The sequence below is a fragment of the Misgurnus anguillicaudatus genome, chromosome 17 (assembly GCF_027580225.2).
Source record: "Misgurnus anguillicaudatus chromosome 17, ASM2758022v2, whole genome shotgun sequence".
In the NCBI taxonomy this organism is placed as follows: Eukaryota; Metazoa; Chordata; class Actinopteri; order Cypriniformes; family Cobitidae; genus Misgurnus; species Misgurnus anguillicaudatus.
The window spans coordinates 14,959,787-14,971,853 of record NC_073353.2 but is presented as its reverse complement, the minus strand read 5'-3'; the positions used below and the strand labels follow the sequence as shown (position 1 = coordinate 14,971,853).

The following is a 12,067-nucleotide window of genomic DNA, read 5'->3' as shown; positions in this document are numbered from 1 at the left end:
CGTTGATTTCTTCCATCTTGTATGTTTATCTTGATTTTAGTCTCTCCGTCTCTCTCTTGATCTTTCCCTCTCATTCATTTACGGCCCACAGGCGACGTTAACCTGTGCCAGTATCACGTTGACACATGAAGCTTTCATGCCAGATCACATCTTCTGCCTGCAAAGTGCCACCAAATAACCCTGAGCTAGCATCAGTACTCCATCTTAGTCTTCATCTCCCTTTCTTTTTCTTCGCTAATAAAGCTGGGCACTTAGCCCCGAGGCTTCCCCTGGCCTCCACCCACACTTTCCTTTCTGCCTCCTTCTAGGAACTCCTCTAATGCTCCTTAGCCTCTGGCGCTCCTGAAGACACAGAGCTATGAGGACAGCCTGTCGATCACTGCCCCACAGCCTTGTGCTTTATGGAGCATGGGACCGTTCCACAGGGAGCAGCCATGTGTCCGATCGGCTGATCGTCATGCTGTGACAGGTGAAGGATTCAGTAGGAGGAGATATTAAGGACATCGGGGACAAAAACAGTTCTAAGTAAAATGGAGCTGACAAACAGAGAACCGCTCTGCTTTTTTGCTAGCTATGTAGCTGTGGGCAATGTGTTTAGTTTCAAGTGTAAAATGGATAGGTCTGAAACCCTAAAATGTATTTGGATGACACACACTTGAAGCCGTTGTAAAATAACTTACACCCACCTGTTAGCACGTCATAAAAATGAATTTTACTCTGAAAAAAATGATTCATTCAATTTACTAAATTTTTTTAAGGTAAGTGGTTGCAATCACTTTATTTAAGCTACATTTAAACAAAAAATTTGAAAATAAATAAATAAAATAAAAACTTTTTTAAAATGTAGTTTAAATAAATTGATTGCAACAACTTACCTTAAAAAATTTAGTAAATTGAATGAATCATTTTTTTTAGTGTAATATACAATATAATATGTGATCCAGGACCACAAAACCAGTCATAAGTCGCACGGGTATAGCAAGATCATGTTCCACAAAGATATTTTATAAATTGCCTACCATAAATATATAAAAATGTATTTATCATTAGTAATATGTGTTGGACTTTATTTAGACAACTTTAAAGGCATTTTGCTAAAAAAATTTACACCCAACAGATTTCAAATAGTTGTGTCTCAGCCAAATATTGTCCTATCCTAACAAACCATACATCAATGGAGGAAATCATAAAAAAAATCCAGGGTCCATGGTTATAAATGCATTTACAGTATCAAGTTTAGAAACACAAATGAAATGTTTCTCATCATCTTAAAAATCTTTGATTTTGAAGGTGTAAGATAAAATGATCATTTTAAATGGGTGAATTGGAACAAATAATGGAGAAAAGCAGCCAATAAGAGCCCACAATAGTGAACTCATTCAATTTCCAAGAAAAGTTTCCAAGTTTCCAAGCATCAAGAAGCTGCTTGCTTGTTAAAATGCCAAGAGTACGATTTTGATTTTATTTACTTTGGATGCTTTTAGTTACCCTAATCCCTTAAAAACTATTTTTTATATGTGGAAAAATATGAGTGAGTGTTTCTAAACTCTTGAACGGTACTAAATATCGTTACAGTTGTAAAGATAATACTATATGTTTTATGAATTTGTCCACAGATCCCCTACAAGATCTTTACTGCCCCCCATAGGACCATGGTTAAAATCAACAGCCAATGAAGTCATTAATGGCCCTCTGTCATCAGGACAATGCTCCCAGTTAAACAGGCGGTCTTGGTTATGTCTAACAACTGTTGTGTATGGTAAAAACCTTGTAATACGTAACATCTTACCTGGCAAGTCACAACCCAGAACTTCCAGTCTCATTCCAATACCAGCAGGGGACCATCTCTCCGGATAGACCCTTATATACTGGGCCACGATCTCATCGAAGCGACGGATCTCTGGGGTGTCATAGTGCGTGTTTCCCTCAAAAATCTAGAGGAGAAGGATCACAAAAGTACTTTAGCAGAGCTGAGTGATTGAAAGTGAACAGTTAATAGATATTCTCCAGATTTCTGTCTCTGACAGAGCTCCGCAGCTCCGGTTTTAATTAACGCGACTGTGGCTGATTTCACTGGAATGTTATCAAAGCTCACACAGTATAATTGAATTCTGCTCTCGGAGTGGAAGATTGGGAATCTAGAAGTGAAATACTTGGTTGCGAAGACGGAAGAGGAAGGAATAAAATGAGTCTGGTAATAATCTGATTTTGGTGAACTGTTTATTCAAAAACCCACAATCTTTGAATTTGCTTGATTGGTTAATTAACTTTATTCTTCTCGTGTTATGTTCTTCATTTAGAGCCTTTCATGCTGAAAGAGGCAAAGCAAATCATATTTAAGATGGCCATGTTGTGTTTGTTTTTTGCTGGTTCAAATTGGTCTAACCAACCTGACTAAGATGCTCTATCAAAATCAGGTTGACCGGCTGGTAGTATCTAAAATTGCTTTGAAATGACTTCAAATATTTGTTCTGATTCTCTTTAACTTTTACTTCAGGTATAAATTTACAAACCTTTGGCAGATTGGTCTTAGGATCGATGATGTAGCTCCAGTCCTTTCCGTTCAAGCTATGAGACAGTTTATACTTCCGCACAAAGGCCCGGTTCTCTGCGCTGGAGCTGCCATCCACCCCACGAGCCCCTTGCGTAATGATACCCCGTACGGTTTTGGGGACCGTCAAGTCCACCTGCAGCCACTCCTCTCCGGCCACGGGCTGCGCTGGGCTGGGGAACCACCCGGAACGACTGGCCACCAGCCGGGCTGCACCTGTGGCCCCGTGGATGTCCCTCATGGATGAAGCGGAGATCTGGGAATCCGGCAGGAGACCGGAGAGCATTCCCTGCATCTCCGAGCAAGGCGCATCTGAACAGAACGTTAAACAGGAGGATGAGTAATGGTGATGCTAAGAGAAATTGACATTTTAAGGCTGGTGAGATCAATGTTTTATGTTGTTATGTCATAAGTGCGGCATGGGAGTAAATAATAAATAAACAAGAGCGTGTGTGGTTGTGTTTGTATGTGCATATCCCCTTGAGTGGGTGCTTTCGTGTGGGATTTATTACAGGAAGAGTTTCGCGTTCCGGTTCTGCAAGTGTTCACCTCTATAGAGTTAAAAGCAAACCCACTCAGCCCAAAACACCGGCGCAAAAGCAAAGCTACCAGAAATAAATGATTGATTTTGGCTCATGGCTTGAACACAGAACCAAACAAAAAAATAAAAGCAAACAAGCTTAAGCATCTGGTTGGAGCCCATCCTAACAATCTCTCTTTATATTACACCCAAAGGTACGCCCATACTCCGAGACAAAAGCAGTAAAACACAGATTAGGGTTAACAGTACAGCTTGATCAATGGCTTCGCGGGCATCTTTATAGCCCTGGCACTGCCGGATATCCCGCGAGCCGATCATCACTCTTTCAGGGTAAAGACAGGAAGCGCAGCCCATGCTTCGCTGAAAGAGGGTTGTTCCGGGCTGGGTGCCCAAGGGACAATGGGGCCCCCGAGGTCTAATAAGAAGGCCAATGGCGTTTTCATACATTGTTTGTGTCAGTGTTGAAAAAGGCCCCATCTCTAAAAGCATATTTGTCTTGCTCAGTGTCTACAAAAATAGGAGCGAATCACTGTTTAATAACGTAATGATGGAGTGTGATGTGTTTGATAGCATCAGTGCAAAGCAGTTCACCTCCCTCGTCCACTGCAGGACACGCTAACAGAATTAGATGACTGCTATCTCCCCATCTCCATAAATAGCCAAACTCAACCAGGACCATAAAGAGAGCTAATAAACAGATCTGAGTTCGCTTGACAGGGACACAGTGGGAGTCTGGTACAATATTTGTCACGTACAGTATGTGTTACCCTGCTGAGTGTATGAGCGATCAGATTAGAGAGAAAACTTTTTAGGAGTCACTTTTGTACCTTTTTTATAATAGGCTCTAGCAAACTTAACAAATTAAGTTAAACAATTTCATTTAAATAGTAGGTTGAATTGACTTGAAGAACCAAGTTGGTTGGAGAAGGCAATGCTATACAAGACCTTAGTGGGCCTCCCCTAATCACAGGGCCCAGGGGCAAAATATCCGTCTGTCCTCCCTGATGGCGGCCCTGTATTTAAGGGATGTTTACGATCATGTGTGAACTCAGAGAAAGTGTGAGTTTTACTGACCCGTGATTTGACAGCCATAAAGTTCGAAGCGCAAAGCGATTCCATTCTTCCAAGTCTGCGGTCGAATGCGGACAAACCGAGCTAAGACAGGCTGAGGGATCCGGTTCAGGACCACCTCTGAGGGGTCTGCATTAGCATGAAAAACCTGCGAAGAGAAAGAGAGAGATTTATGAGTATTCAGGACGTGGTTTGGCAAAGACCTCTCGTTTGGCAAAAACAAACGAAGCCCACAAACAAACAAATTCTCACACAGTGAGAGGTTCTTTACTGGGGTCAAGTGAGATTTTCACTTGAATCGCCTGTAAAAATACACACACACCCACCCTGCATACACAGATGCATTCGCTTAGGTCATAAATTAAATGCTGTTTCCTCTAGGATGAGTAAGAGACCACAGATATGAGACTGAGTGTGAGAATGTTTGAAGAATCAATTGTCACTCAAGAGCTTAAATGTCTTTGTGTAAACACATAAAATCAAACGTGGCCATGTTTTTGGGCGTGCTCCAGAGGGAACTTTTATTGCTTGGAGCTTGCTTTCCTATTTAATGCTGCTCTCAGTATGTTTTATTATGCAGTCAACTTTGCCTCAGATTGCTTTGGAGATCAAGACATCATAAATAATAATCTAATTTTGAGATTAGTTTAATTCTATATATTTAGACATTAATTATTAGTAACCCCTTGTGTTTCACTGTTTACAGGACTATGCAGGTCAGATCGATAATTTTCCAGTAGGCGACTGCCAAAGGATCAAACTGATGTGTCATGTGCTTCAAGCACTGCGTCTTGGGATGGTGAGGAGGATGGACAAGATGACAAGCTTTGATAGCATCTCCACCTCTCCTCCTTCCCCAGACTTGTAAGTGAGTGTCAGAGTCTTTGTCTCCAGAGACAGGAACTGGGAAAGAGGAGAAGGACAGAAGAGGACAAGTCTCGCTCTACTGCACATAAACCAAGCCTGGACCCCCAGGACCTGACCTGTCTCTGGATCCAATGACATCCGGGCCAGCTGGCCTGGGTCAGGTCTGTGCTAGCCATGCTTTCGCAGTCCAGGAAGAGATTAAACACACGGAAATATGAGGAGAAGCAAGAAAAATGACACACTTGACACTCTGTAAATCGCCCGATAATTAAATAAAAGAAAGGAAAACTCTGAACCGATGACCTGTGGTTATTAATCATTGTATATATGGTTAGTTAAAAGCCATTTAGGGCCAGAGGGCGAAATGAGAGAGCAAAGAAAAGGTGAAGCAGAAATGTGAGTGTGAGAACAGAGAGATGTTTTAGAGGAAACAAGAAGCAAGTAAAGCTGATGTCAGCAGGAAGTTTCCACATGCATCACTGAAATCTGCTTTTGTTTAATAACCTCATGATGGAGTGTGTGACCTTGCCCTATCTCTCCCTGTGAAGTTCTTCAGCACAGCACAGCATGTGAGAGTCAAGCAGTTTGTGTGTGTGTGTCTGAGACAACTGGGATCGAGCAGTGTGTAATATATCACAACTTTGGTGTATGGGAGAGTCCTATTTCTCACGATTTAGTGACATGCATGACACACACCCAGCGCTTAAAAAACCAACCACATTCAGAGATCTGTGAGATGTTTCCAGCCCATGCCCTTGGTCAAGAGGAACATTTATTAAAATTAAAGCAACACTAAAGAGTTTTTGCTCTTTGCCCCCCCTACAGGTTGGAAGCGGAATTGTCCATTACCACTGTCATAAATAATTTAGCCTACTGCAGCAAAGCTGGCTCTGATTGGATTGTAGACGTATTCTAATGATTCTTGCCATAAAGCAAGTTTTTGTAGTTTCACTCGAACTACAGGAGCGCAACCCGACGGTTGGAAACTTCTTTAGTGCAGTTTTGGCCGATAGAGTGCTGCAAAGCGAATGTGAAAGTGCCGTTCACCCTGTTTCGAGTGGATGAACGACTGAAACTTTTTAGGAAACGTTATTTTAAGGTAAAAAAACTCTTTAGTGTTGCTTTAAATGCATTTGCAAATATTTTAGCTAACGCATGAATGTTACCTAAAATATTTGTAGAAGAGAGGTCTGCTATCACTTTTGTAAGAATTTGGGTGATTTTGTCTTGCAGACTTTAAACCAGATGAAAAAATACACTCTTAAAAATAAAGGTGCTACATGATCTCACAGATAGATTATTAAAATGTAAGAAAGAAATTCATCTTTTAAAAACTTTTGACTAATAAGTTCTTTAGGGAACCAAAAATGGTTTCGACTAACAACCTTAGAACCACCTAGACATGCTTGCAACCTAGCAAGCATACCTTACATTTTATGAATAATTAAAAATCTACATTTCATACACTGTTACTTATCAACTGGGAGGTTGTCAGCTCTGGCTTCCAATTGGCCAGCCTGGTAAATCCAGACTAGCAGAAAACTGGGAAATGAGTCTATTATAACAAACCAGCAGATGTGCATCACCTAGAATTTGGGTCAGAAGGCCTACTGGTCATTATGGGTGAACTTTCAAATACAAGGGAAGAGTATTAACCATGAAAATGCCAAAATGATCAAAAAATGTGTGGATGAATCCAAAAAGGCATAACAGGATTGAACATTCCTATTACTGTGTGGACTTTAGGGAACAGGCTAAGATGAGGTTGAAGTACTGTGATTTCCCTCTGGTCCTCTAGGACAGAGGAAGTGGAGGAAGTGGAGAAGTAAGAGCAATGACAGAAATGGCATAAGGTCTTGGGCTTTGACAGAAGCTTTCAATCTATAAAGGGAGGTGGAGTCAAATTCTCGGAGGCACATTTCAGCCGACCATCCAATCAAAACACGCAACTTGTGAGCAAAAATGATCTTTGGTGAGTAAATAAAGGATGTCAGACAAATTGTAAGTACAATGATGTGACTGTTGCAGTGACGGTTGCAATTCAAATACATGCAAATCGTCTAAAAAACAAAACATTTGTTTCAACTCACGCAACCTCTAACAAACTTTACCTCGGTAAAATATTTTTGCATGAGAAGTTGTTTTGAAATGCCCATAGTTTTTCTCTCTGGAGTAGCATGTGCTGTCACATATGTGAAATATTGCATGAACATGAATAACAAAATCACAATGAATCGCATGAATCACAATAGGTTTGTGTTATTAAGACAGGTGCTGTCTTAACCGAGAGGCAGATTTAAGAATTTAATTCATTGGAACAAAACTATTTTCCAAATGAGAAGTTAATGACCCATTAGAAATATGTAACTCTATGAAATCCAGGATAAAGTCTCATAATCCAAAAATGAGATTAGGAGCATCAAAGTTTTGTATGATTGATTTCGCATCTTTGACATGACCTTACTCGGTCAGTATCAAAGATATAAAGGTTATATAAGAATATATGTAAAACTATTTTATGTATAAAACAGTAAATCACAGCTCTCTTTTCACTGGTTGGGGCACATATACAATATATATTCAAATATTCAAAATTGGGTCCTGGTTATAACCCCCACTGGTCTCTCTATCTCTCTCACACATACACACCTGCTAATGTTGTCTTTGCATCTCTATGCTTCATTTGCTCTTGACTGGCATTGTGTTGACAGACGCACAGGTGCTGGTAATGACAGACCCCCGCATTGAAACAGTAGAAGTGCAGTCATGCCTGCTGTCACGGGCCACCTCCCGTTCACTGATACAAGTCCACCTCTCATGGCCCTCGCTCACTATCTCTCCTCCTTACTTTTCTATCACAGCATGTTCACTATGCAGTCTGGGTGTAATCTGTGATTGATGCGTGCTCAGGCTGTGCATGTGTGCCCACAGTTATCACAAATGGATATTTTACATCAACCACGAATCATGTATTTGCATGCGGTACTTATATTATGTTGCTTATGGCACTGCTCCTGGTTTTTTTTTTCAGGAGGGATTAAAATACAGTATGTGTTGTCTTAAATATTTGAATATGAAGAACTTATTTCAGTCTGCTAGCCCACGAGAAACTTCTTTTGCATCTTGTGCTGTTCTTGTGAGAATACCAGTACACTATAAATAACTTTCCTTTTATTAAAGGGCCGTCTGGATTTGGTTTATTAAAACATTACAGTTAAGGTCTTTCCATTTCTAAATCATTTACTACAATAAAGAGAAACTCACTACAGAGTTACCAGGTGTGCGCGGGATTGCTTAACATTGTGTCTGCGAAAAATAGGTCCCATTTGCCAATGGTGGGAGCACTGACCCCCTGTAATCGTCTATTACCAGCCATTAAACGGCATTTTTGCAAATATCAATAATGATCACTGTAACACATATCACTGCAAATCTGCCATTACCAACATCTTCACATTAGACACCTACAGCATCAGAAGTAAATAACATCAACAACATCCGAACCACCAGCCCTGTACAGAGAGACATAGAGAGGGGTTGCAGGCAGGGCAATAGCTGCGAGGCAGTCTGCTCTTTTCCTTTCAGTGAGCACTTATCTCATTCATTCACTTGGTCTTTCCCAGACTTCATGCCATATTTGAGAAATGACTCTTGTGAGGAAAGTGTTTCCTCTTGAATATTAACTATGAACTCTTTACTGAGCTGGTGTCAGTGAGACACGGCAGAGAAGTATTGGATACAAATGTATACATATCTAGTATTTTCCTTAAAAACATAACCATGTTTTTTGATGTATTGATTACAATTGGTAAAAGAGAATGTCTGGAGAATGTTAATTTTATAAATTTGAAGTTGTTTATAAGAGAATGAAAATGTGGCGCTCAAGTAAATCTTACAGTCCTGAACATTATCTGCGCAGCTGGACTGCATAGAATAGATGCATTTTATTGCGTGACACACTGATAACGTGAGACGATACTGTTTTGACCTTGTGGCGCGATCAGTTTAGACTGCATGGCACCAAGAATAATGTAAACACTGTTTGTTATGTCTTAAGTGAGTGCAAGCAGACCAGACTGATCCTTACAAAAAATAACCATGGTTTTACAACGTTTAAAAAAGTCTGAATTTAAAAAGCATTCTGATACGCATGTGCAAATTTATGACATATGAACAAAATTTAGTGTCATTTGTTTATTCTGTTTACACGTCAAAAGATCAAAGAATTGTTTGATCAGAATCATAGACTGTAAAAAATATAGACCTAGTGTCCGTGACGTCACCCATACGTTCGTGAAGAGCTTTTTTGAAACCAATAGTTGGTAGGGACTGCCGTCGCCATCATGGCATCGCGTCACAGCGCATTACTTGCGGATAACCGAAAATGGGCAAATAGGAGGGACATGGGTGAAGCTGAAGTAGCTGGCTACTGAAACCAAACCCACCCAGTTCGATAGTGGTAGTAGTGGTAGTGAGTAACAAAACAAATCCAACCCCCTCACAGTTGTCATGAAGGGCAAAATTACCTTTATAGACCAAATCTCGTGCAAAAATGTATACTTAACAAAACCCCACCCCTAACCCCAACGTCACTGGGGCAAAGGCAAATCGTACAAAAATGTATGAATGTGGTTGTCCAAATTAACTCTTTCCCCACCATTGACGAGTTAACTCTGGCGGGGAAAGAGTTAATACGAATTAGCCACCTCGTAAAACACATACGAATTGCCATGAGTTCAATGAGGTGCCCAGAATTCAATGAGGTGAAAGAAGATTTACAGCAATGTAAATTATTTTTAAAAATAGTCGAGAATTTGATATATATTATACAACGAGGAACCTGTCAGCACAGAAAACGTTCAAGAGGTAAAATGTGGGCCCCAGCGCTGGCCAACTGGGCTTCCTGGCGAGGAGTGCCAAAAAATGGATATAAATAATTCAAATATCCACAGCACAGGAGCCCACTGCTAAAAAACGAACAACATGCCCAAAGCAAAACCTTTAAGGTTAGAATCTAAAGACACAGCAGCCTTGGTAACCAAGACTCACCCATGTGAGAAGTTGTTTCTCTTAATATAATCGACTGAGAGAAAGAAAAAGAACTAAATTGTGGTCATATAGATGCCTGGCTGCTCGGGCAGGGTTATGGAAAGCCACATGGCCACGGCAGGGTCACCGGAGATGAAGGAGGTTGTGTGACAGATAGGACAGATCTATGTTCCCCTGTCCCTCCATCATTCTGTATTCGGTCTTTCATTCTGCCCATCATTCTCTCCCTCCATCTCTGGCTGCTTTGCATTGGCTTTCTTCCATACAGTTTTCCCTCAAAGTGATGGGGCCGCTGGGAAATGTGGTCAGCAATCACAGTTCTGCTCGAGTCATTACTCTCTCCACCCCAGTCTGGCCTTCTCCTGCTCTCTCCCACACCTCCACGCCCCAGATGAAGATGTTGACAGAGCAGCCTGGCTTCAGTTGGCTGCAGGCCAGTGTGGGCTCAGAGAGAGAGAGAGAAAAAAAGAGGGGTGGGGGCTTGCATGGCCTGATATGGCAAATTGTGCTAAAAACACTTTTATTTATCATCGTTTCAGCATTCTGGACATGAGCACAGGTTGGCAAGCCGAAGAATTGTCTTTATCGATTGGTGATGATTGGTTATTTTAACTGAAAGGCGATCTTCGGGTTTAGCGATACCATTTTTAGCATAGCTTAGCATAATCCATTGAATCTGATTAGACCATTTAGCACCGTGCTCAAAAATAACCAAATAATAACCGTAATAACCAAGGACTTTGCTGGCGTAACATGGCTTTTAATTTTTCGTCAGTCTTAGTACACGATGTAACTACAGAAGAGTCAAGTTTTAAATAGGAAAAATATCGAAACTCTTTGGTTATTTTTGAGCGCGATGCTAAATGGTCTAATCAGATTCAATGGATTATGCTAAGCTATGCTAAAAGTGGTACTGCCAGACCCGGAGATTGGCTAAATGGATTCCAAAACTGTAAAAATCAAATGTTTAACTCTAGGGGAGCTGGATAAAAATTAGCATATTTTCAATACAAAAGTGCATTGTCCCTTTAAACTTTTAAATTATGTATTATTTATTATTCATATAAAACTAAATCTCTTTAAAAAGCTGATATGCTGATATCAATGCAGAAAGGACACATACACACTGTCTCTTTAACTGAACTTGGAAGTCAAATCACAACTCAAAATAATTGGAAATACATTTTATGAACCTCAGAGGTGCAAATGTTCCCTCTGAAACCGCCATCTGTCAAAGTGAATGACAACCATATATACACCGCTACAATACAATCGGGTAACTGTACTTATGTTTGTATGGACAGATCTGTAAACTTCAATGAACACATTCCTCTTCTCTATGACATCACAAAAATTCAAACCTCAGTTGAACAGTTCAAAAGCACAGAGGATTGCTCCTGGGGTCTTTCTGGGGTCTAACATTATACAAAACGCTCCATTTAACGCACAGGAGATGGACGGAGCTGCCAGGCTGCTGTTTTTATGTCCAGCCCCATGTCATCTCCCAAGACGACACTCACTTTTGTTTCGCCTTACTGTTAATACACATACCATATGGTCTTTCTCTCTATATAAACCCCTTAAGAGTGTGTTGATGGCATTGTTAAACAAGCAAGGAATTTACCAGACCTTCATAAGTATGAAGTCAATGCTTAAGCTTGGTTAAAACTGTCACACTGTCATTAATAGCAGGTGTGGGACCTTATGAGAGACTGGCTTATTTTCCCCTCCAGTGGAAAGGGATTGAGACCTTTTGACATGACTGCAATTTGACATTTTTGAAAAAAAAAAGTCCTGTCATGATGTTGATGACTTTATCAGATACATTCTGAGAGGGGAGAAAGACTGTAGTTTTGGGACTAGGTGTGTATGCACATGTTTTTGTGGGTGTACATGTATATGCCATGTTTACAATGATTTTCAAGGGACTTGTTGTTATTAAGCCTAGCGAGTTGCCTAACTAGACAGCATTTAAGGCATCACCACTG

At 40.5% G+C, this 12,067-nt stretch overlaps 1 protein-coding gene across 2 annotated transcripts in view; it reads right to left on the bottom strand.

Moving 5' to 3' along the window:
- nrp2b (neuropilin 2b) overlaps positions 1–12,067 on the bottom strand; it is a 77,588-nt gene that overhangs the window by 22,453 nt on the left and 43,068 nt on the right. For both annotated transcript variants that reach the window (XM_055215433.2, XM_055215432.2), the window contains exons 8-10: positions 4,167–4,311; positions 2,514–2,863; positions 1,790–1,934 (exon numbers count right to left, since the gene is read on the bottom strand). In XM_055215433.2, the coding sequence (XP_055071408.2) occupies positions 1,790–1,934; positions 2,514–2,863; positions 4,167–4,311 (640 nt within the window). The remainder of the gene's footprint in view (positions 1–1,789; positions 1,935–2,513; positions 2,864–4,166; positions 4,312–12,067) is intronic.